This window comes from Ambystoma mexicanum, chromosome 11 (genome assembly GCF_040938575.1).
Source record: "Ambystoma mexicanum isolate Mex_15411 chromosome 11, UKY_AmexF1_1, whole genome shotgun sequence".
Classification (NCBI taxonomy): domain Eukaryota; kingdom Metazoa; phylum Chordata; class Amphibia; order Caudata; family Ambystomatidae; genus Ambystoma; species Ambystoma mexicanum.
The window spans coordinates 1,338,640,645-1,338,667,677 of NC_090934.1; the positions used below are offsets into that span (position 1 = coordinate 1,338,640,645).

General features: G+C 44.8%; 1 protein-coding gene across 1 annotated transcript in view; it reads left to right on the forward strand.

Annotated features, from left to right (window-relative positions):
* The window catches only part of UNC13C (unc-13 homolog C), a 1,404,640-nt gene that overhangs the window by 1,176,996 nt on the left and 200,611 nt on the right, over nt 1–27,033 (forward strand). The window contains exon 27 of the mRNA XM_069624856.1: nt 2,936–3,059. Coding sequence (XP_069480957.1) covers nt 2,936–3,059 — 124 coding nt within the window. The remainder of the gene's footprint in view (nt 1–2,935; nt 3,060–27,033) is intronic.

Genomic DNA, 27,033 nt, shown 5'->3' on the forward strand with positions numbered 1-27,033 from the left:
GCGCGCCAAAGCAGCCCCGAAGAGTGTCCACGGTTACAGGAACACTGAGCTTGACAGAGCTGCTTGTACTTGTCCAAGACAATGCCAGATGCAATGAGTTAGATGAGAACTCTGTGTAGAAAGTGTTGTCTATTGATTCAAAAGACAGGCAAGAGATTAGGGTTGTCAATAGAAAAATGAAGAGGACAATTCTGCCTGCCTGTGCTGGAGGCTAGATAAATCAAGAACTGAGTGTACACGCTGGGATCTGTGACGACCAAGTGTGCTGTTTTTTGATGTGACATAGTAACACAATTAACAGTCATGTTTCGGAATTGACTAATTGTTTCCGCTTTGAAATGGATGTTCCTGTGTAGCCAGCTAATATTGCATTTAACAAGGAGACACAGTAAAAGCATACAATAATATGGCTACACATGTGGGATACAATATTAACAAGACAGATATTGAGAGATGGATATACAGGGTTACAGGAAGGGTGATACAGTTTTAGGGAGGGAAAGGCGGCCCCATCTGGGTCGGGGGGTAATGCAGCTCGGCTGCCAGTGAGCTATATATATGCCTTTGCGTTTTTTGGTTTCCCAATGATTTGATTTGATCCGCTGTGTTATTGATATACAAAAATCGGCATAAATCCACCTATCAATGTCCAATGAGACGTTGGATATCACTTTCACTCAAGCCTATACAAAGATCACAGAAGCTGGCAGATCATTATTTACTCTTTGTGCAAATGGAAGAGCGATGAATGCCGACACAAGTACACGTTCTGCCTTGTCGGCTGTGCCATATATAATTTATAGATATACATTTTATGCCTTGCCATCCACACTGAAAGGTTGATGGCGTGATTCAAGGTCCAAATTCAAGATCATCCATGAATAAGAAGTTTTTCTAATTGCATAGTTGTTCCTCTAAAATTCTTTATTTGATCAAAGTCACCATGTTTCAAATCGAAGTCAAGAAAGCAGGAGATTATAACACATTAGGACCTTTCACCCTTGTATGAACCCTCAGTGTTTTTGATGTTTTATTTAATGCTGTGGCAGCACCTATTGACGCTCACCTGAATATATGAGGTCAATTACATTGCGTTTTTTAAATGTTTGAACGTGATTTGCTTGGTAGCAGACCCCTTTATGCCCTGTTGCCACAGCACTATTGCCCTTCTCTCACCACATCTCCACTCCAAAGGTTACAATAGGGCTTTGGTATAAGAGGAATGTGGCAGTGAGATGTTGGTGAATTGATTTAAACAATGTAGCCAGCCTTCATTACCAACAAACAGTGTCCATAATAACATTTGAGATATGTCAACAGCATCAGCCCGCTCTTATTCCTGGAGTCATCAAATCTAGGGTCACCAAATAATATACAAATGGCTTGTGCATGCTCTCTTAGTGCCCCACCCTCATGAATGTGAACATTAAAACGCTCTGCTTGAAGCTGAGATGGCTGAATATCTTCCTCGGTTTTGTTGATGGCCTTTGCCCCACCTTAGACCTTCAATGACCAATCACTCAAAAGTCCTTCAGCAACGAGTGTATCATAATTATGGGCTACTGGGATATGGTAGACTAGTGATCAATGTGTCTATTCCTAACACAGATATAAGTCTATACCTTAAACACGATTTCATATTTGGTGGTCATCTTTTTTTCTTATTCGAGTGAATTTTTCATACCAACACCGTTTGTTTAAATTTTTTTTTAAAAGTGTACATGATTAGTTCATTATGTCAACCCATGTACCAGAAATTGGTATACTGATGCCCTGGTGTACCGATCATTGAGGAAAAATACTTTTTCATGGGTCATTGAGGGCTTTCCATAGTAACACAGACAATTGTTTTCACACTCTCTGCATTCTGTCTTTGTAACTACTCACATATACCCACATCAGTCAACTAAGTGTAATTCACTCGTGTCCTGGTGAATTGCTCACTAGGTATCCGATCGCATCAGATGTGTGTCCAGCCTGCACTTGGCAGGTTCAAATACCACTAGGGAAGAATGAGGCCTTTGTGCTTACGACGGCCATTAAATTAAATACCATTACATTGGATAACAATAACTATTTTTATAGCACTTATGAGTCAAAAGAATCTGGCATGAAGAATTACATAAAAGCATGATGTTATTGTTACTATTAAAGGTTCGGCAGCTCTTTCGATAATCCACAAAAGCAGCTGTTTCTTTATTCTAATCTCTTCCAAGTTCATTTTGGAACTGTAATTAAATCAGTTAATTGTTTAAGTTACTACTTCTTCATTCTCATCTGTCTTTATTATTGCTGACAGAGAGTCTGTATTTAGCTAAAGTGCTGCTAATTTTCAGTTAAATCTGAAAAGTCTGAGGATACAGAAAGACTAAATTTTGGAGTAAGTTGTGCCATTTGTAAAATACTCCTAAATCTGCCTGTAACCTACACCTGAAAGTTGTATTCATAATCATGTGCGTGAAATGTACTTCTGTTGTGAAATCCGGTAGGTTTATGTCTGAAGCCCAAAAACAGCCATCATGGGTTGTCTAACAAGATGTAAGTTTCTTTGGAGTAACTTATTCTGTGAGGCAGGAAACACAAACCTGGTGAACAAGATGCCTTTAAACGTTGGTGTCCCTCAAAAATATGTGTTCACTGTATGTCACTTCTTACTTTATAACCCCACACATTTACTGAAATGTTAATTGACTTTTCACATGCTTTACATTAACTTATAAGTCGAATGTTTAGTTCTGATTTAAGAAAGTTCACAGTGCACTCTAAATCAAAATTTAAGTTTTGTTAAGTAGGTCTTTTTTGGACACCTCTTCATTTTTTTAGATGTTTTAATTCTATACAACTGCAATAGAGTTATAGTAAATGCAGTATGACAACTTTGGATCTTTGATGTCTTAACGGCACATTTATCGCACAATGTTTTCTTTTATTGCAGCCTATCTGTGTCAGCGAAAATTTGCGAGAAGACAGTTCTGAAAAGAGTTTTGAAGGAGCTATGGAAATTAGTCCTGAACAAAATAGAAAAACAAATTGTGCTGCCTCCGTTGACAGATCAGACGGTAAGTGCTCAAACTGAGCGTGACATTTCTGCCTTTTTGCAGAGGAAAATACACATCTAATGGGTGCTGTTTGCTGTCACCAGTCTTAAAGGATTGTGCACGTGTCTACAGAATGGTGCAGCATCAGTAAGACACCATTCTGAGCAATATGCGTGGACCTATTTTTTATGTGCAACGTTTCGGATTTTTGCTTAGGTTTAGGAAGCATGCACACATTTTACCACTCAGAGATTTTCACCGCAGTTACATTGATGTTTTACTGATGACATATGTTGAAAGATGTTTGTTAAACCTGTTAGTAGCTTTGCAGTTAACTGTATTAGTACAGACTTTTCACTTTTGAAGAATATGTGGATATAAACATGAGTGTGAAGAAGGCACTGCGATGGACTGAACTAAATGGCACTATGGAAGTCTAAATAACACATGATCCCACAATAAAGTAGTGCAGTCTTAAGGTTTTGGGAGTTAGCTCATCGCTACCCATGTTGCATCGGGGGATTCCTAGTACTGCTGCTTCTCTCCCTCCCCGACTGTGATGAAAGATATCTGTTGACTCATTCAAAGACAAGAGCTTCCTCAGACTTGCTGCTTTCCTGTGTTCGATAACCGAGAAGCGTATTGTGCACAGGACTCGTTCGAAGGTCATCTTGATCAAGGCGCCCAACAAGATCCTTCTCCTCACCTCTCGTCTTCGCCATCAATGAGACAGGCTTGAAATACTTTTTGGATATTGATTTAAAAAAAAAATACTAAATGCAAACTTAACTTTAGAATAGAAGCATGTTTTAATTCCAGATGTTTTTATTTCAAAACAAATTATCCGAAACAGATTCTATTGTATGATGAGAAATGCTACACCACCAAGAGGTACTTTTTGTTTTCTGTTAGTGTCTCTTCAAAGCACTTTTTACATTCTGGGTGATGTTAAGCATGCTCAGAGCATTTAATCCTTATTAGAACCCTGGTGAGGGTGAATCAGAATGTAAAATACATTCTGATTGGCCCCTCGCTGGGGCTTTAACCAGCCAGGAATCCCTCAGCTGAGATTTCACTCCTTTGTTCCCGGCAGGGGGTGAAGCAGCCCCTCAGCCAATGAGGAGGCTCGAAGCGGGGCCATCCCCGCTCTGAGCCTCCACACGGCTGGAGGCTGCCATCGTCCCCGCCGGGGATTCAGGTATGGGGTTTCTTTTAATTTATTTTTTTACCCGCCCTCCCAACCCCACTTACCTTCTGATTTCTCCTTTTTCGGGAGCAAATGCGCTGGGAACACTTCTGTTCCCATAGCGTCCGCTCCCGATGGCCGCCATGGAAAGGGAAAACGGACTCCGTTTTCCCTTTCCCGGCTGCCATTTCCTTGGACATTTTTTTCTCTTTTCTGTTCCAAAACACTGCAGCGTTTCGGAAAGGAACAAAAAAGAATGTTATTAGTACCCCTGTCTTGTGGGCCCAGGTACCAATAGCAATATGCCCCTCACTGCACAGGCATTACCTGACTCAGTAATGCCCCTACAGCTCGGGGCATATTGCTTAATTAGTGCCCTTGGTTAGTGCATCAGCTAATCAGATTGCCCCAAACCACATTGAACCACACGATCCAAACATGGGTTCGAAACCACCCGAGTGCTCATTGCATCTGCCAGCCATCTTCTGTACCACCCCCTGTCGCTTTCCTCATCTCTCCCAATCCCTCCCGACTCTCCCTGGCCCCCACTTATGTGAGGCTCCTGTGTTTTAGGTGCCTCTGTGGCTCTCCTCGCCTCGAGCCAGCCCATGGCAGCCATGTTAGATGAGGAAGTATTTGTGAGAAACAATGAGTCGGGTGCACAAATACATAACTGTTAGCACCCCGCAGGTTGTTCTTTGGACGCTAAAAGCAAAAAACACCCATTCTGGGGGAAGAACTGTTTGGTAAAAGTGCCGGGGCACAGCATTAAGGTTTATCAATTGTCCCTGGCCATTGCCACCTATTTCAGCCCCAGAACAGGTGTTTATTGATTAAGTCAGATAGCCGGTACTGGACTTTCCCACCCAAGCTAGATTGTGTATAACAAAATCTACATTGTCTCTGGTGGCATTGCCTTGAATGGTGCAGCACACACAGTCCAAACAAACTATTATTCTTTGTCTTAGATCTGTGTCCTTTGTTGCTGGCTGCATTTTGCTCAATGTCCTTATTTTTCAGAATGTACTCTGCTCCTTCCTATATGTGGTGTCTGACTCATATCCCATGTTATTCCACTGTACTCCCCTTTCCATTTATACCTATCCATGCCACTGTTCTTTTTTTTCCCCCCTGTTTTTCCCTGATTTAAATGCAATTCTGCTGGAGCACTTTGAAGTGTCTCTTGTGCTAGATGGAATTACAATAATGGACAGAAACCAAATAACTGGACAGACCTATTCTCAGTTTAATAAAGAAGGGAGACCTGACAAAAATCAGACTGGTGCATGTACACTCACATAGCAACTTGATTACATGGAGGTCTTATACCTCAATATGTGTCATCTCTGACGTCATTCTATGTGGCAAAATACAAAACCTATGATGGGTAGGGATTGGTGAAGGGAACATATCTACTTATAGAACATATGAGGATTAGTACTTCATTGGCTATCCCTTGTCTGTAGGGCGCGCCTTAAACTACCTCTCAATGCATACAGTACTGATTATAACAGACAACATAACAATGGATTGGCGGTTGCCCCCCAAACCCCTAATTGGTTGGCATATAATCCCAACCTTGGACTTTTGGCTCATTAGCAGCAGGTATGTGAAACAAAACGTAGGTATTTCAATCCCGTCAGACTACTCTCCATTTTTCCAATTAGTCCATCATTTCTTATTGGTCGGCCATCAGCCAAAGTCTTCCGTTTGTAGTGGAACTTGTACCTGCTCACTGTTCTGGAATATTCAAGGGAGTGTGAGCACACTACTATCTTAGCATGAAGCTTTAATGAATAGCCTTTGTTTTCAACTTCTGAGTCACATGTGAAGAGACCATGGATTTGTCAATTTCAGCCTTGCATTTACTGCTGTCTGATTTAATTATGCAGGATGATGTCATTTTGGCCTTAGAGACTTGCTCCCTCTATTTCATATGAACATTGTACACTTTTAATTGACCAACATTTTGGCTCTTTCCTCAGGGACGTCATTTGGGGGTCGCCAGAGGTCGCAAGTGCGACCTCTGAGGTCTCCCTTGTGACCTCTAAAAAAAACAAAAAAAAAAGTTTTTTTTTTTTTTTTTGCAATGCAAGCCCCTGGGCTGTGGCCAGCACCATGTGGCTCTTTAATTCTGGAGTGGCTGGCTTTCATGTTCAGGCCCCTTAAAAAAGACAAAAAATAAGAACATGAGGGGCACAAGTCTAACACTTTCAGCACTGAACCTAAATAAGAAAGAATAGGAATGCCAAAAAATGTGTCTTTCTGGAATTCTATACAATAATTGCTAGACTCATTAAAGGTTTATTTCAGGCACACTTCAGGGGGTGAGTCAATGATTTAGTCTGCTCTCAAACGCCTCAACTCAGCCTTTCCTCCTTCTGAGGTCGATAATGGGTACCAACACAGGTTGGGTGATATTGGGTGTATAATTCTTCTATGTAAAGCGCTTAAGCTTAAGTGCTATATAATAACACATCATTATCATTTGGTCATGGACGTCTGCTTGCAATCACAGTAATTTGGTAATATGGGCCGATACACACTGATCTTAATGATACATATGGCAATCCATTCAGGTATGAAATGTACATCACATTATAGTGATATCATAACCATGTTTTTCGTAGTGTACAATGCTATGAGATGCCACTTCCTGTTTTGTCAACGGGTGAAAGGTCGTGTTCCATCGCTTCCCGCGATATCACTTTGGGGGTGGGGTCAAATGACATCACTTCCTGTGATGTCATCAGGGGATCAAGGGTCGTGTGATGTCACTTCCGCTGCCCCTGGCATTTTGGTGAAATGACGTCCCTGTCTTTCCTTCATGTATGAAGAATGTCTCACATTCAGAGCGTATTCATGTAGCTCCCTTTGTGCTCTGCACTTTTACCTTAAAATAGCATCTTTGCTCTGGGCCAACCTTGACTCATCGTCGGGTCTGCTCATGGTGCTACTTTTCCACGTCTCCTGATTCTTACAGCTCGGCCTGTTTCTAAGGTAGCTTGGTTAAATTCAACGTGAACCGTTGTCCATTTTCCTGATATGGTCATCCTTGCTACGTTATATGTTCCTCTATAGCAAGCTTCTATACATTGTCTTCCTACCTTGCATTAGTGCGTATTTACAGTTATTGATCATTAAGTCACTTCATCTGCTTTTTAGATCCATGATTTCTTTAGGTTTAGGTTCATGATACTCTTAGTGCTTTAGTTACATTGTTACTCAATATTTTCATATTGTTTCATCATAGGGTCATATATTATCCTTGTGACATCACTTTGTCTTTGTCTTTCCATGATTTCCATTGATGCCTTCTGACACCCTGGCATGTGGCATCTTTCCAAGTGACATCCTACCACACTTTCAGTGCAAGGGTACATTCTATATGGCTGTCTGAGTGCATAACATCTCTCATAAACTTGATGCGGTATAGGAACGATGCAGAGGGTCCCATTTATGGCTCTTCTCTGGCTATTTCAATATGATGGTGGTGAGGAGGTGGGAACTGGCAGGATAGTGTTAACATGCTCCTCTACACTATTGTCAGTTCAATAGAATTGTGCTCATTTAAGGGCTGTTTTCTTTGGAGGGTTAGACGCGGACCGCTTTGTTTCAACTGGGACATTCTTTAGAGATCTTTCAAGCCTCACGCTATTCAGTTCTTTCTGCCCTTTGTGAAGGAATCAGATTTTTGGGGCAAGGAAGGTGGCAACGAGGAACCCTGGTGGCTGTGGGAGACCACCAGCTACATGATGTTTACCCTGCTGCAGTATTTGGTGGATCCCCGGGGGCCTCTGCGAAACACTCAAAATATGCTCCCAAAAAGAATCCAATGAGCCTTTGTTTAAAGGGTCCCGGCACATGCCTTTTCCCACCAAGATCTTGCAGCAAGCCAGTAGGCCCATGCTTGCAGCTTGTTACCCTGAGTGAGGACCCCTGCCTCTCTGCACCTCAAACCTGAGGCAGACGCTGCTGTCCCAGCCATGAACACGATGCGTTAGAGCGATTGGAATTATATACAAGCCACAGAGGGAACATTTCAGAATCAGGAGGCCACCATGACAGGGCCACCTGATTCCAAATGGATAGTCCAGATTTGTATGCACTCTGCCAAATTCCAATTAGCAAATACTGTTCACACGAAGGCTGACTAGCATAGAGCTATCCCACAGCCTTATCCATGAGTCTTCACAGGTCAACACGCTTGACCTTCTAGTGAGCACAATAAAAGGGCATTGTGGGAGTTTTGGGCTCGATGGTTAGATGGAGAGAGGAGGAAGGGTGAGAGAAAGGCTCAGTTCAGTTTAGTTTCATTGCGTAGCTTTAAAATAAATCCATAAAAGCAGAATAAAACACAAATAGCATCAGATGCAGTCAATATAGTCATCAATATCCTGAACAACAGACAGAAACTTCCTCCTATTTAATTAATTATTTGTTTTACTCCATGCTTAACACCAGAGACCAGTCTCTAAGCGCGCAACCAGGATTCAAACCTGTGTTTCTCTGCATTGTCTTGCTTCCAAACATGTTGCCCCTGAGCTATCCTCCCCTCCTAGCCTGCAATGAAAATAAGTTATACATAAACGCTTTGCTATTGCTGCACATACAGAGTGGGCCCGGGGGGAAATTATGATACTAACACTGAGACAAATTTTGTCATGTAATTGTAATTGGGTATTTATAACGTGCCTAATACCCAGAGGTTTCTAAGCGCGGACCCGGGATCGAACCTTTGTTGCTCCAAGTCGTCTTGTTTCCAAGAGCGTGTTGCCCCTGAGCTATCCTCCGGGCCCTGTATGCATTGGAAACTAAAATTATGGTTGGACTGGAACTCTGTTTTGATTGGATTGAGATTTGCCAACAAAGAGTTTTTTTCTTTTACAATTTTACTTAAACATCTCATCCAAATGGTCTAAAAAGAAGTCAAATAGGTGCTGTTCTTGCAACAATGTTGACAAGATTGTTATCGATTTGATGCTGTTCTGTCCACTTTATGTGAAACATTGAAAGCTGTGGATTATACTCTTATTGAATGATGTGGGAATTTGTAGGATTAATGATGCAGTGGTATTCCTTAAACTTCCTTGTTATTATGTAATATATTCTCAATGTTTAAATATTTTAATTCTGCTTTTGATCCAAGGAGAGCTTCTTCAAAGCATGTTATTTCCTTTTCCATTTTTTAATTTGACTTGCTTTTGATATCTAAATATTTACGAGTATATGCCAAAAGTCAAACTCTGATTGTATATTTTAACTCTCTAATATTTCAGATTTTTAAGCTTTTATGATAATTGTTTAATATTTTTAATTGTTTTATTGATATCATGGTTTTAGGGACTTTTCTTGTAAAAAACCCATGAAGGAATGAACAAATTAATCCCAACCAGGCACGGTTTATTTAGCACATACTCAAGAGGGGGATTTCTGCTTTAGTTTGGGGAATCCATAAAGCTATAGACGTTTCCCTTTTGTTAAAAGAGAAATAAGAGGTGAAACTGATTCTGTGTCACACAGATCCTGTCAGTCGGTTACAACTGCCCTGCATGTATTAATAGTGGCTTTTGAAGATGATGATGATTCTAATATCTGATTATCTGTTTGTGCGCGTTGCAGTTATTCTTTGGATCTTAATTTGTGTAGGAATTCAAGTTTTCCATAATACAGCAGACCACACCTGAGTATCCACTCCCACTGGCCACTTTTGTCCTTGACCTATCTATATGAAAGGTATGGATTGTTCCCAATGTTTGGGATTTCTAAATTTACATTATCCTCCCTGCCCCTCTGAAACTCGAGCAGGACCAGCTCTGGATATGGAACCAGCTCAAAAACCTCCCTTTCCGCTTCTGCTTTCTCTCTTTCTATCCCTTGCTGACCCAACTGTCTGCTGCGCTGACTGGTCACCTGGCTACCCTCAGAACTCAATGGGACCAGGCTCCCCATGACCTGCAAACACCTGCACTGCTTCCGGGCCTCTGCGCACTTAGGGCTTTTATCTGTAACCCTACAGTCCAACTGGGGTCTTTCCTCTCTTCTATCTCTCTCTCAGCTTGTTGTGTTACGCAGGGCTCTAACCTCTCTGCCTGGCTCTTCAACCACTACCTGGCACCTCTTGCCCACTGCATCGCTACTTTCTGCTCCAATTTTCAATGTTATGCAGATGACACTGAGCTCCCCTCAGCCATCTCTGCTTCTTCTCTCATACCATACTGTCTGGCCGCAATTCAGGAATGGTGTTCCACCAATTAGCTCTGACTTAATGCCAGTAAGACTGACATCCTCCTCATTGGGACACCCGCTCCCTCCTTTCCTCTCTGTTTCTGGCCGCCCACTCTGGGCCCGCTTCCTGCTCCTTCCTATGAGACTAAGAACCTTGGTGTCATTTTCGACCGCACCCTCGCTTTCTCTCCTAACATCTCTGACATCTCTAAGAAGTCAAACTATCAGCAGCACCTCCTCAAAGGTATTCTTCCTTTTCTCACTTTCCTCCAGAAGCTCACTGTCTCCAGAGCTCTGGTCCTCTCTAGGCTGGACTATTGCAACAGCCTCTTTCTAAATCTTCCTGCCTCCACTCTTCGACATGTACTACTTATCCAGAACAGGACTGCGGGACTTGTCCTTGTCCTCAAGCCCAGGGATTGCATCTCTCCAGCTCTGAAATCGCTTCACTGGCTCCCTGTCACTGCAAGGATCAAGTTAAAGACCCTGTGAATCGTCCACAAGGCTTTCTGGGGCCTGGGACTGCTCTATTTCCAACTTTCTCTTTCAAGCATCTTCCTTCTCGGGCTCTCTACTCATTCACCTCCAACTCTCTGAGGGCCAGACGCTTCTCCAACCAGAGAGTTGGGGGCAGATCTATCTCCTCGGCTGGGGCCTCCCTCTGGAACAGCCTCCTTGCCTCTCTCAAACTTGAGCAGAATCACCTCCGGTTCCGGAAGCAACTCAGACCTTCCTTTTCGCTTCCGCTTTGTCTCTTCCTCTCCCCTGCTAATGTACCCGACTGCTCTGTGCACTGGTCACCTGGTCACCCTCTGAACTCGGGCCCAGGCTCCTGCATGTCCAGTTGCCCTCACACTGCCCCTGGGCTCCTCAGCACTTAAGGGTCTGTATCTGCAACCCTACATTCCCTTCTCTCTGCACTTATGAGCCACCCGCTGGCTGCACTTGTGAGTTAACTGCACTTGCCCCTTCCCCTCCCCTCTTTCCTCTTCCCCGCACTTGCACGATCTGAATGACACAAGGGGCCTCATTACGACCCAGGCGCTAATGGGTTAACGGCACTGTAAAAGGCTGCGGCGCCGTTAACCTATTAGCGCCTAATTACGAGGTCCCTTTTCAGGACGCAACCTTAACGGCTGGTTTTACCAGCCGTTAAAGTAGGGACCCGCAAAGGGACCTTGGTGCTAAGTACGGTGCCGCAATTTGCGCCACCGTACTTCGCGCCTTCCCCGTTCCCATTGAGCCCTATGGGGCAAAAATGGGAATGGGGAAGGGCCATTGCGGCATGGAGAATTACCGCCCCGCTAACCTCGGAATGGGGTGGTAATTCCGCCATGGCGGACACCGGCATGGACCAGGGTGCTAATAGCACCATGGTCCTCCGCCTGAGTCGTAATGAGGACCAAGGCCTAGTAAGATCATTAGTTTGTCCTCCCTTTGTTTCCACCTCCTTGTCTTGTCACTCCTAGAAACACTTGTGCATTATAAATGCCACATCATATCATGCAGTCCCCTTCCTCCTTACACTACCCTGAGCCGGCTCCCTGGCTGCACTTACTCAGAGCAATGCTGCCCTGACCGCAACCCTCCTTTCCCTCCCCCTGGCACTTCTCCTCTCCCTTTCCTCCCTGCACTTGTGTGATCTGAATGACACAAGGCCTAGTAAGATCGTTTGTTCGTCCTCCCTATGTCTTCCTACCTTGTCTTGTCACGCCTATGAACACTTGTGTACAGGTGCATTATAAATGACTCATCATATATCATATCATATCCAAGAATAATCTTCCGACCTCCTTCCCAGCCCCTGACTAGGATTCACCTAAGGATTCACTTCCCAGGCCTACCGCATCTCGTTCTTGTCTTAGTGTCAGTGGTTTTGCATGGCATTGCTGATGATTGACCATCTCTCCATAACAACACTTCTCCAGCATGGGGTCTGGCATGGATTCACATGCTCATGAATATTCCCCGTCGTCAGGCTGGGAATCCTCGGTAAAGAAAAAACCAGTATCAGTTTCGTTTCTGATCTGTCTTTCGTAGTAACAACCAATCACTGGTCTCTGCGTCATACTGACCACAGCCAATGACTGCCCTCTACCTAAGCACCGCCTCTGGCAGCCATCTTCAGATTTTTACCGCACGTTCATGTGTTGGGATCCTCGTGCTATTGCTCTCGAGCGTTAGTGCTATTTTTAGCGCTAGAGTTTGGAGGATACGACATACCGGCCGATTGCAGAGAGGTTCTTGCAAAGGCCAGGGCGTCCTCGACTCTTAAATGCTACGGACACAAATGGAAGAGGTTCTCTGTCTGGTGCCGCGCACAGAAGATTAACCCTCTACGGATTACGGCTCCCCAAGTACTGCCGTACCTGCTGACGCTGGCCAAAGCTGGTCTGGCACACGCGTCCATCAAGATTCATCTTGCTGCGATCTCCCGATACACCAGAACCACGGGGCGGACGTCCTTGTGGTCTCATCGTCTGGTGAAAGAGTTCATGAAGGGACTGTTCAGATCGTTCCCGCCGGTGAAGGCTCCGGCCCCGGCGTGGGAGCTCAACGTGGTGCTGACCAAGCTCATGGGACCTCCGTTCGAGCCTCTGCACTCGGCCCCGTTGAAGTTTCTATCGTGGAAAACAGCTTTTCTTGTGGCCATCACCTCCGCACGACGAGTGGGAGAGATCCAGGCCCTTTCCTGCAAGGCCCCGTACTTGACTTTCCACGACACGAGGGTAGTGCTCAGGACGCACCCCTCCTTCATGCCCAAGGTACCGTCGGACTTCCATCTCAACGAACCCTTGGTGTTACCTGTGTTCTTCCCGTCGCCTTCGTCGCCGGCTGAGAGGACTTTGCACTCGCTGGATGTAGCTAGAGCGCTGAAGTTCTACGTGGACCGCACGAAGGGTTTTCGGAAGACGTCACAACTCTTTGTGAACTTTGGACCTGTCAATCAGGGGAAGGCTCTCTCGAAGGCTTCCATCTCCAGATGGCTCTCCGGCTGTATCATGTGCTGTCACCGGTTGGCAAACCGACCGCTGCCTGGCCGTCCGAGAGCCCATTCCACCAGAGCGATCGCAGCTACCACGGCGTTCCTATCTGGTGTGCCCCTGCTGGACATATGCAGGGCTGCTACGTGGAGGTCGACGCACACCTTCACGAAATTCTACTGCGTCGACCGGGATTCCAGGGAGGAGTCCAGGGTCGGCCAAGCAGTGCTGCGCAACCTGTTCGCCTGAGGTGAGCCTGGTGAGGAGGTAAGATGCTTAATGTTGAGTTGATGTGATGCTTGATGTTGAGCCTTTGCCACCTCCCGTGGTTGTGCATGTGTGTACTGCTATGTATTCTTTATTCATGAGCATGTGAATCCATGCCAGACCCCATGCTGGAGAAGGAACAAGTTACTTACCTGTAACTGTTGTTCTCCAGCATGGGTCTGGCATGGATTCACATGCGAACCCTCCCGCCTACCCCTCTGCGGCTCTTCACTTGGTCATACTGCCACTTCACGTGCTTCCAAATCTGAAGATGGCTGCCAGAGGCGGTGCTTAGGTAGAGGGCAGTCATTGGCTGTGGTCAGTATGACGCAGAGACCAGTGATTGGTTGTTACTACGAAAGACAGATCAGAAACGAAACTGATACTGGTTTTTTCTTTACCGAGGATTCCCAGCCTGACGACGGGGAATATTCATGAGCATGTGAATCCATGCCAGACCCATGCTGGAGAACAACAGTTACAGGTAAGTAACTTGTTCCTTAGCCTATCACTGCTAGACCAAGTTAACCTTCTGGTTGGGTATTTTCTGTGTAAGAAGTGAAGGCAGTTTTTCTTTTCTCTGATCTCTAGTCTGTCTATTCCCTCTTTCCAGCTTCCATCACTGTTTTAGGTCTTTATTTGAACCATGATTCTGCTGGTTAAGGTATTTGTGGCACTGTATGGCAACAACACGCCACTGTGGTGAAATCAAGCTGCCAAATGCTTTTGGTCTCAGAAAGGCTTTCCTGTTACATGATCTTTTGTATCCATATGTCATTCCCCTTGTGTTCATGTGATCAGGGCACGGGCTTCTGTTCCCCATAGACATGGGAGAAGGTCACTTCAATCCACTTGAGTTAGATGATTTCTCCTTCTGAGTCTCTATTGGCCCTTCAAGTCACATGGAACTGACATTCATCAGTATATTTTTAATGGATCATTCTTCTGTGTCTTTATTTTGTAAAGGTCTTGCTTAGTTTATTAAGGGTCCAAACCAAAAAGAAACTGTGAATACAAAATATGTTGATTAGTTTTAATGAAATTGTTAGGGGTGGATCCTCGGGTCTGGCCGAGCCACTTTGGGGGCCCGCTGGAGCGAGTCCGTGGAAGGCCTAACTCTTTCCCTTAGTCTTAATCAAGAATGCCAGTTCCACACAAGGGGCAAGGAATTCTGAGGTTTATTATAACAAACACGCCACAGGGATCACACACATGGAAGGACATCCACGACGCTCTCGACGGACCCTGGCTCCCAGGCCAGTTTTGTTAGCATCTAACATCACAATTGGCGTCAACTTTGGGAACCATCTTAAAAACCTATCCTAACTCGGGATAGGCTGTTGAGTAGTAGGTCCCATATGGAAAAGTATAGAGGTGCTATGTTATTGGCCTGTATAGTGTCAGGTGTTACATTTAGCCGTTTCCCAAAAGTTGTTACTCCAAAGTTGTTGCAGTGAGTAAGCCCTGTGATTGGTTGGTGACCCCCACTGTCCACCCTGAGGATCCTTGGCCATGGTTCCCTCCAAGGGGTTGACTATTGTATTATGCCCCAGTCCTCATCCTGGTCATCCCAGAGGCATTCCAATGTCTTTGGGGGCTACAACTGGGTGTTAAAATCACCCAGGTCAATAAAACATCTTTCCCGCCCATCAGCCTCCCCCATATGTTCAATAGTGTCACAGAGTGCCAGAAGGGCATTGTTCCTCGACTTATATGAGAGCCTGTTGTAGACATTAAACAACAAGAACCCACAACTTCTTGGGGTGACTATCTCCAACGCAAGCAGGTCCATTGATCTTGTACCAATCTGTCTGACTACCCAATTAAGCACTGTCTTTACCCAAACTGCCAACCCCCTTGGAGATCTCCCCCTGGTAACCTTTACAGACTTAATCTTAAAGACCTCATAGACCTGGAACGCCATATCCTCAATTGCCCAGTACTCCTGGAAAATGACTACATCATAAGGCTCCAATGTTCCAATCCCCTCACTATCATTTAAGTGTTTGGCAAGGTCTGCTATGTTCCAGGAGATTAATTTTAGTGGGTGTATGTTTACAAACCTTTGTGGTATCTCTATCTGTGGCAGTCAATTGACACCCACCAAATCATCTGCCATGTTAGGGATAACAACCCTTGGGTGCCTTATGGGGCATCTCTATCAGCCCCACCCTTTGCCATTTGTGGTTTTGAAGTCTGGAGCCCCAAGATCAAAGCCTTCATGGAAATGCTGCAGCCCTTCGGTGGATAAGTTCTAGTTTCAGTTCCAAGTAGACCCTGTACCAACCATTCCTCCTTCTGAAAGACCTGGATGCAATCATTTCCACCTCTATGTGAGTTAATTATCTTACAGTACACAATGTCATCACAAATCACTGTGACACACCCTCTCTTGGAACGTATCCAGTGGGTAACTTTGTTAACCAGTGACCCCTGGTTCTCAAAGCTTTCCTCTGCTAATCTCGGACCATTGGCCAGAACCATTGTGTACTTCCTTAATTCTGAGCTATCCACCCTCTTAACCCTCTTAACCCTGGCACCAAATAGTATCTGTTTGAGCTCCCTTCTGTGGGCAAAGATAGGCTTCAGGGCCATATAAAGCCTCATGATATATTTAACGGGTCAATATTTGTTCTAGCCACTGCGGGTGGTTTAAACCTAATGTTGGTGCCCCCGATTGGCAGGCCGCCTTTGACGGCCTGTTTTTGTATTTCTTCTAACAGTCGGTTTGCCCAACTGGTGCTACCGCCCTCTTGCCCCCTGTTTGGACACTGTGGTCCATCCCAAGACATCGCTGTGATTCTCCTAAACCGGTTCTGTGCTGTCATTCTCCTAAACCGGTTCTGATCCACAGTAGTTGGAAGTGGTGCCATCTTGTACTTTGCTATGTATGCCAGGGCGATGATCGCTCCTCTGAGATACTTCTTCCCTCAATTTGCCTAAATGTGCCAGTATTCTTTCCATCATACTTTTTAAAATGTCCAGGCCTTGCGTGAGTACCTCAGTGACCGTCTCGGCCTGATAAAGGGGGGTTCCTTCACTTCCTTTCTCCTTCTTGTTGTTAATTTCCCCTTTGCCCCCTTTTCTCCCTGCTTTTACAGTTGATTTCCCTGCACCATCCTTCCCCACTTTCCTGATCTTGTCTCCTACGATGACCCTGGCAAGGGGTTTATGCTTTTTGGTCCTTATTTTCTTGAGGCCTCTTGTATCCACATTATGACCAGTAGGCATTGCGGGGCTAATTATTTTCGGTGCTGGCAGGTATATATCCACCCCCTCTTATATAATACTGTGCTCCTTCCCTCCGTTGCGCCCGCCGCGCCCCCTCTTAGGGCCTTTAGTTTTAACATCCTGAACGGCCAAATATAAATACCTATTTGCAACGGGCACTTGCGGACATACTTCCACCACCTCCCCATCAATCCTCGTGAGTCCATTCACCCAGAAAATGCCCCAGTCCCCTCACTGACCCTCTTCGGTAGTCCCTCAATTCAGTAACAATGCAGGCTCAGCTGCTTCAAGGAGATCTGTCTGGGATCGTTCTGGTCAGGTTCAATTACACAGGGACCCAGCCTAGCGTTTGTATTCACTTTCCCTGCCACCAGCCTGTGTGTTTTACTCTCCTCTTGCCCTGCCTTCTTATCTACCATAAACTCATCAAGGCTTTCTCCCCGTAATGTCGCTGCCTTCTCGGTGCCCACCCCCACTGTTGGCAACTTGGTAATGAAGGCTGTGCAGCCAGGACGGATCTCAAGGATAGCTTTATTCTGCTCTCCAATCACACAATTTGATTTATTTCTGTGATTAATACATTAACATCATCGGTGGGTTTAAACACTTGAAATAGTCTCTATGAACCCACTCCACGCGAGATTTCAGCAACTGCTTTCCTTTTCGACATGACTAAAAAGTTCTATCTAAAAAGTGTTTTTTCATAAAAAAAATTACGTTTGAAAAATAAAATAATTAAATTAATCACAATGCTACGTAACACTGTAAACTGGAGTACTTTTCATGAGATGCAGGTCAGCAAAAACACTTTCAAGCTCGTCATATAGTCTAAGTCTGCAAGTTACCAGTACGTTATGAGTGCATCACTGTGCCCAGAGCGTTATGCTGACCCCTGCAAAGGAACCATATGAGCAAAGCGCGGGGGGGGGGTGCTTGCAATGTGTGTGAATAACCAGGCAAACTCTGTACGCGCAGGTGAAGTCCAAGCAATACTTGGAGTCAGAGCTGGGCACCCAGCTATAATAGGAGCGAGCACAGACGATCGCTCACTGCCCGTATCCTGGGGTAATCAGAAAAGTAAACAGCAATCGTTCGGTATGCCTGGAAGGAAAATATGTGCAAGTAAAATTAATAAAAAAAAGTATTCTATTAGTTCAGTGCCTCATGAGCCCGCTAGAACGCATTGAGACCGAGGCGGAGGTAGGCACGCCCGATGGCTAAAGGGGCTGCCCGAGTCTCGCTCCCACCACTGAATCACTGATCGCCAGCCCAGTTATCAGTTCAATTATCGATTTTGATTGTCAATTATCAATTGTCCTAATAGACTTCAGAGAAACAAATGGATACTTTCTTGCGTCTTTTCCCAGTCAGTATGCTTAATGTGCACGACCAAAATGTACAGTAGTATGCATCCTACCAGGCAGTTCTTTGCCAGTGTTGCTGAATTGATTGCCGGCGTCACGTCACGCGTCACACCTCTCGCGTTGTCAGGCCCCCTCTGCGAAGCGTTGATGCAGGCGGGCGGCTAACGATCTTATACAGAGCTGGGTGGCAGAAGTAACAGCCGGGCCTTTTGTTGTAATGTGGAAAGCTCTCCCTGGATGCACCACCTGTGCAGGGGCGATTACAGATGAATACTGACAGAGGAGCTGTAATCAGCGCTCTCTGTATTAATGAAGGGCTTATGTGAAGTTTGCTGGCCCGAACTGATTACTTGATTCTAGCGTTTCCTACACGTTCTTAGAAGCCGGGTGTTCGTGAAAGTTTCGTCGACTGCCTCGTTTGAATTTAGCTCGTAGGTGACTTAATAGGAGAAGCATTTGGTCGGCAAGGGCTACAGCCGTCACTCCAGAAAAATCCAGGAGGTCAAAAGGATGGTTGCAGAAGGTGTGGATATACCCACTCTCCTTAGACTGTAAAGCGAAAAGCAAATGTTGCCAGGTGTTGCCATGCAGGAGGAAAACGGCACCAATCCCGGACTTGCACAAACAGGCAGCAGAAAGTGCTGGTTACCCGCTCTCTCACCCTCTGCACGCTGCACTCTGACTTTAGGCAGGTGCAACAATCAAGGAATCAAAGAAACACACCCCCTGCGCCTCTGATGCCCTGCCAATTTCTTTATGAATATGTTGAAGGGAATTTTGATAGTAAAAGATCGGATAGCTTCTAGGCACCTCTGCCAGATTATTGTGCCTAGAAGCTATTAGTTGTTTTATTAGGTGGAGGATCTTTCAACATGGCTTTAGTGTTATAGTGTTTATATCTTTTGAGAAAAGAAAATATCCACCGCTTTAACAAAAATACCTGCATCTCCCAACATGTTTCTGCACACAAAAAAATATAAAAGGAAAATGTGTTTCCTTTAAAGTTCCTGTGTATCCAGAAACGATCCATTGAATGACCTTTGATTATGTCTGTTAGACGCACAGTAGAGTTAGAGCCACTCGTAATTATTGGTTATCCAATTGAGAGTTTTCATGAGAAAGAACGTGACATAAAAGCAGGATAATATCTGCTGAGTATTTTCTTTTCCCAAAATCAGTCTTATTCATATTGCAGAAAATATCCTAGTATAGTAATGGAATGTTTCAATTGATGGCTGTCTTTCTTGTAGTGTAAGATACTACAAATATATATATATATATTGCTTGTAACATTCATTAAGTCATAGTTTTTAGACTACAACTCATTAAGCTCCTGGAAAATAGCCTTTGAGATTACAAAGCATCGCCCTTTTTGATTGCTGACATTTAGTTTTTTAGTTTTTTTAATGTGTAAATGATAATAAGCCAGCAATTTCCCAGATGCATTGCATTATAGAGTATAGATTTTTCATTGGATATCTCACACTCAGGCCGACTGCTTAACATGTTTCCTATATTTATACCTTAGTAGCATCTTGCCTTGGAAAGATGGAAATACTCATTCTTTATGTGCCACATATTTTTCTAGTTGGGACATTTAGTTGCAAAGTAATGTATTGTGGGACATAATAGAAATGTTGCACCCTGTAATACGTGTAATGAAAGCATTGACGTTTATAACTAAGGGTGTATAAGCAGGAACGTTATTCGTAAAGTATTTTTCAATAAATTGTGATTATTTATCTTACTTTCCTGTAGAGATGATAGCATCACTAAAAAAAGTGATCGGTGGAAGGTTTTGAATTAACGTGAACCACTGGCATTGCTCTGGGCAGACTTCCACACCACAATTTTTTAGCCCGTCTGCGACATTGCAAACCGGGTCCAGTCATGTTCAAATCGGTCCGGTACTGCCATCAATGGGAGCAGCCCAGCCCGAACTGCTAGGCCAGGTCCCCTCTGCACAGAAACACAAGCAACCCCAGATATGTTTAAGCCTTGTTAGGCATCATCAGTCAGGTGCAGCTTGGTTCCCTATGGTGCAGCGAGCAAGGGACCCATGTTTGGGCATACTGTCTCCCACATATGGATACAAACTATAACCAAAAAAGTGATGGGTGGAAGGTTTTGAATTAATCTGAACCACTGGCATTGCTCTGGGCAACCTTCCACACCACAGTTTTTTCACCCATCTGCACCATTGCAAAAGGGGTCCAGCCATGTTCAATTCAGTCAGGTACTGCCATCAATGGGAGCAGCCCAGCCTGAACTACTAGACCAGGTCCCCTCTGCACAGAAACACAAGCCTCCCCAGACATGTTTAAGCCTTGTTGGGCCTCATCAGTGAGGTGCAGCTTGGTTCCCTATGGGGCAGCGAGCAAGCGACCCACGTCTGGGCATACACTCTCTCACGGGTATGCCCAGCTGTGGGTCTCATGCCTGCTGGGCCTAGAGACCCAAGCTACTCCTCAGTGATGAGGCCCAGCATGTCTGAAACATGTTTGGGGATGCTTGTGGTCTCGTGCAGGAGGGATGTGACTAAGCAGTTCAGGTTGGGCTGCCCCTTTTGTGGTGGGACCAAGCCTGATTTGCATTTGGTGTTTCCCCTTTTGTAATGGGATGGCAAATGAAGAATGGTGATCTGGAGGGTTGCCCAGAGCAATGCCAGATATTAGTATGCATTCCAAACCTTCCTTCCATCAACTCTTTTGTTTTGCGTAAGTCACCCCGAGTGAAACGGGTATGTCCAGGCATGGCTCTCCTGCATGCTGGACCTAGAGAACCAAACTACTCCTCAATGATGAGGTCCAACAAGGCCAAAACATGTGTGGGGATGCTTGTGGTCTTGTGCGGAAGGGATGTAACCATGCAGTTTGGGATGGACTGCCCCATTTAGGGTGGGACCAAGCCAGCTCTTTCCCCTTTTCTAATGGCTTGGCAGGCAAAGAACGATGGCCCGGGGGGGGGGGACTTGCCAAGAGCAATTCCACAGGTTAGGATTCATTCCAAGCCTTCCAGCCCTCACCTCTTTTGTTTTGAGATGATAGTGTCTACATTAATTCACTACCTTAGTCTACAATAATGTGAAATCAATATTTAATAAAATGAGAATGGGCTGAAATGCCAATCCATTCAGTTTCTAATTGAAAAGCTTGAGCTACGTTGCTGGAGCCGAGTAAATAATACATTATGGAATGTCATTGATGTACAATAGAGCCAAAAGTACATTCTTCTTGGATCAGAATTTTCAAATCACCATGCATCAATACGCTTACTGTTCTGAAACATGTTCTAAATGTGCTTTTTGCCTTTGAAACCCTGTATCTGGCATTTGATCTATAGAGGGCACCAAATAAAGTTAGCATCACCCTATTTGATTACAGGAACATAAACCATACTTATAATTTTAGTAGTCAAAATGTTCCAGACAGATGAGTTATCTGAAAGAGGTGCATATATACTTCTTAAGTTAAGTTTTTACAAAATCAAGGCTCTGCTCATTTCAATCATGTTGTTCAGTACCTTTGGAAAACAAATACAATTCCATTCTTTGTGCCTCTTTCTACCCAGCCTATGATCAAGATTTGTAGGATGCTGCCACAAGATCCTTTATTAACTAAAGTATATGCTAATGTTGAGTCTAGATAAGTAATCTCAAATAGAGTTCCTTTTTTGGATACCTTAAACTCTTTCTTGAAGGGGGAGGGGGCATTTTGATTGTATTTAAACTTGCCATGTCCTATAGGATAGGATTCCAATCTTAGTTTACATCAGATTGTATATCTGTACATCAATGGTAACAAGAGGGTGCTGAAACATGGACATAAAATATGGTGAAAAGCTAAAAAGAGAAAATGTATATAACATATGGAGTCCCTTGGCCACACAAGAAAACCATAGAGCCTTTATATCAAGAAAGATGATAAAAAATGTATAGGTCGTGGTGACTGCCACTATAATATGTCTTTTAGCAACACACAAAATGAATGCTTGTGAACATATATTAGGTTGGCAGATTAATTTTCCAGTTTGCTTCTTTTTATTTGGTGCTAAGAAAGATTCTGTGAAATTGACTTTTGACCACATAAACCATGCTTTTAACCACCTTCTTTCAAGGGATGGCTGATAGTAAGGACACTTCTTTCTCATGCCAACAGATTTTTGTACGAACTCCTGATGCCTAAATATCCCATGTTTCTGAAGAATAATAAAGGAATTTCTGTTGCTGCTTAACAAATAACTTTCATATGGTGGTGACTGGGGATTGTAAATATGACTTGTCTATGCTTAGTCTGGTTTGGCTTGAAATTGAACAGTGAGGTCACCATGTACATTTTTTTGTATTGCTGTAAGATAAGTTACTAAAATATAATGATGATGTAGAAGAGGCAATGCTGGATTAATGACTGAATGTTTAAGTATGTGACAATGTGTTTATGTATTTATTTATGTATTACATTTTTGTAACGCCAAAACCCACAGGTATCATGGCGTTTGTACAACACAAGCAATAGCAGTATAGTATTGACAGTGTGAGATGGTTTAGACACGTTAGTTAAAATGGACCTAAGTACATGAAATAACTGTTGACAGGGTGGAAGGGAGCACCAAGTTCATGGAGTGTTAATCGTATTGGTCAGCCAGGTTATTAAAAGTCTCTTGAAGGCTGGGTAGGAAGGCTTATTTCTAATATTCGGCTGAAGCCTGGGGGTTGGGGCAGTGATGCGGAAACCCGCGGCTCCTGTCCCAACAACTTTGAAACGTGGAGTGGCCAGAGTGATATGGTTCAAGGAGCGAAGGGACCGATTCTGGTGTTTCCTTACGATGCAATTGTTCAGGTAAAGGGGGACTTCTTTGTAAAGGCATTGGTGGGCAATGGAAACGGTTTTAAAGTAAATAGAGGCTTTTATGTGCAGCCAGTGGGCTTCTCGACGTGTCACAGTGATATGGTCAAGACGGCGAGCGCCAAGGCAGCATGTAGAGCCTTATTTTGAAGGAGCTGAAGCTTTGCGAGGTTGAAGGCTGATATGCCTTTCAAGAGGAAATTGCTGTTGTCCAGTTTGCTCAGGATAATGGCTCTGTGGAGGGTGAGGCAGTTGCCGGGAGAAAGTAACTTTCTGCTCAGGGAAATGAGCTTAGAGATGTGGGCTGTGGAAGAAGCAAGGGTATTGATGTGTCTTGTCATGGTTAATTCGGCATCTGGATAGAACCGTAAGGTTTCAATGTGTTTGAGGACAGGTATAGCATTGCCATCGATGAGGAAAGAGGAATAAGAAGAGTGCAGAGATTTTAGGCAGTGTGGTGAACCAACTATAAGTAACTTGGTATTCGTGTCGTTTAGACAGAGTTTATGAGTGGCCATCCAGTTCTGAATAGTACTGAACACATTGTTAATGGTAGTGGAGTCAGTGAGGTGGTTGCCAGAGATCGGGATGAGAATTTGAGTGCCATCTGAAAAGTTGGTATAGATAATACCAGGAGTGTGAAGGATGTTGAAGAGGGGTTTAGTGTAAGTTTTGTATAAGATGGGGGAAATCAAGATCCTTGATGGACACTGCAAGGGACATGGATGGGGTCAGCTGAATTGTTGTCAATAAATACTCTAGAGGTGCGATCACTGAGGAATGATTTGCCCAAGGTGACATCTTGCGTGGAGAAGTGAAGGTGGGAGCTAATGTGCTGACAGAGCATGTCATGGTCCACCAGGACCAAGGTAGATGTGAGGTCAAGGAGGAGAAGGATGGCTAGATTACCAGAGTGCCGAATACTCTTGACCTGCATTTCCTTTTTTTTTAATCAAACATTTTATTGGTTTTTATACACAAGTAAACATTACATCTACTGATAAACCCTGTGAAAAATGCCACCAATCACCCCCGAACTTTAAACACAAAAGCAAAATCCCCAACATTGTTAGTTGACATTTCAAAAACATTTACATTAACCACATACCCTCTAGGGGTGTAACTATTCAACAGAGCATTAGTCCAGTCAACGGGAATCCTCCCATCTCTGCCAAATTATGTGTGCTTTAGCTGGGCATTCCCTTGCAGTGTGCACTCGATGTTCCATCGTTGCACAGACATCCGTGACCCATTGGTCATAACTTGGTGTTGTCTCAGAGCCCTACGCTGTGTAATGTTCCTCCTAAGTACTGCCGTGGCAGTTGACAGAAACAGTTTTTTGTATCTTGATAGATCGCATTCATCGTCTATCCCTAGCAATAGCTGTTTTGGCTCTCTTAGCATTGTTTTACCCATGACTTTTGACAGCTCATCGCAGCATGCCTGCCAGTATTGCTGTATGTGATTGCACTCCCATAAAATGTGGAAGAAGGTACCTTCCTCGTGTCTACAGCACATGCATTGTGGATTCGAGACCTTGCCACAGCGGAACAGGGCCACTCTCGAGTAGTATGTACGATGCAGGATTTTAAATTGAACAAGCCTTAGTCTGGATGATATGGCTACCTCGTGGGGGTACATCAACGCCGCGACCCAGTCTTCTAACAGTAGTGTTCCCACATCCCGCTCCCATTTGGCTTTCAGACTAGCTAGTTCCGTTGTGGCAAAGGAGGTGATCGCATTATACATGGTTGAGGTGACTTACTGCTTTATCTGTTCTAAGACTATGTTGCGTTCCACTGGGGTGCACTCAGGCATGTTGGTCATGTCTGGGAGGTGAGCTTGCAATGCGTGTTTCATTTGGGTGTAGTGGTACCGTTCTGTGGGCAGGAGGGAAAAACAGGATTTTACGGTCTCCAATGTGGTCATCTTGCCCTCTCGTACAACATCCCCAATCTTTGCTATTACATTTGTTGTCCAATTGGGCTATATGGAGAGCTTGTTTATTTCAGGGAGGCATCTGTTATTCCACAGTGGTTGTATGGGTGTTGGTTTCGTGTCCCATCCCATGTATCTGTGTGTTTTTACCCAGATTCTTGACAGGTGCGCTAGCTTGGATGTGGGGGCCACCCGACTCGGGTCGCGATACAGGAGTTCCACCGAGGGCCTTTCACTGCTAGTGTTTATCGCTCCAATGTGTGGTAGTGACGCGTCTTCGTGTAGCATGTCGTTCTCACCGACATCTGGCTATCCCCAATGATATGTTTGTATTCTGGGCAGACCGATGTCTCCCTCCCAAATGGATCTTTGGAGCATGGCAAGTGCTATTCGTGGGTGGCCTCCACACCATAACAGTTTTCGGAGGGCTCTGTCAATTTTTTGAAAATCATGTCCTGGGATGTGAAGCTGGGCATTTTGTAGAATGTACAAGAAGCGGGGGAGGGCGATCATTTTAAAAAGGGCTGTCTGCCCAGCATGGGTAGCGGCAGAGAGACCCAATGACGCACATCCTCCAAGAATCTTCCCGTGATTGAGTGTACGTTCCCTGGTATATTGTCTGTGAGGTTTTTTCATGATCTGTATACCTAGATACCTGAATCGTTCCATTTCAACATGCTAAGGGCAATCTACTGTTATTGTAGTGTCCTCCCTCCCTATCGGGAATAATACAGATTTGGACCAGTTAACGCGCAACCCACTGAAGGCTCCATACCTCTCCAGTAACTGTGTGACTATGGGGCAGGAGTTGGCCGGGTCTTTCAAGTAAATCAACAAGTCATCAGCATATAGTGAGACATTGTCTTCCCACGTGTCCGACCACCGAAAGCCCTCCCACGACCCTGCCTCTCTCAGTAATATTGCAAGGGGTTCTATAGCAATTGCAAAGATCATGGCCAACAGGGGGCAACCCTGCCTCGTACCTTTCCCCAGTTAACTCTAGTCCTCGCCCTCGGGTGGCTATAAAGGAGCTTCATCCAGTTCATAAACTGGTTGCCGAAACCCATGCTATGCATTATTTCCCAGGTAGCCTCCCAGTACACTGAGTCGAAGGCTTTCTCGTAATCGATGGCAAGCAGCGCCAGGGGACTCTGAAGGGAGCCAGCTCCTTCAAAGGCTGAATGTAGTCTATAGAGGTTCATGCGGGTTGACCTCTGTGGCATAAAGCCGCACTGGTCCGGGTGGACCAGGGATAAGATGACTTGTTGCAGCCGGTCAGCCAGCACCTCCGCAAGAATTTTTGTTTTACTGTTGATGAGGTAGATATGTCTGTACGAACTACAGCTCTCAGGGGGTTTGTCTTCCTTGGCCACCACTATTATGGTGGCTTCTCTAATGTCCGGGGATAGGGAGCCCGGGTCTCGTACATGCGTAGCAAGTGTGGTGTGACCTCGTTTTCCCCTATCTTCTGCCATAATTCCACCGGGAAGCCGTTTGGGCCCAGGGATTTCCCGGAATGGAGCCCTGACATGGCTGCTATCACTTCTTCCTCTGTGATCTCTTTGTCCAGTAGGTTTTGTTGTTCAGTATTAAGGGTGGGAAGGATGATTCCGGCCAGGACTGAGCTGTCTATGGTGGAGGTGGGTGCCCTATACAGGTTGACGTAGTAAGCGGCAAAGCCTTCCATTATGTCATGGTCAGACACCAGACGATCCGAGTCTGCTGTGCTGAGACGCCTGACATGTGTGTGTCCTTCATCTCTGCATTCCAGCTGGCCTTGTCCCCCGTTTCGTACACTCTTGCATGTAGCGCACTATGTGCTTGTCTGGCATTGTCCAGGGCTACGTTTTGATGACGTTTTTGTGTTAGCAATAGCTCCCGATGCGTCCCATGGATGTCTTGATTTAAATGGGCCTCTTCTGCTTGCTTTACCTGCCATTCGGCCCAATGCAC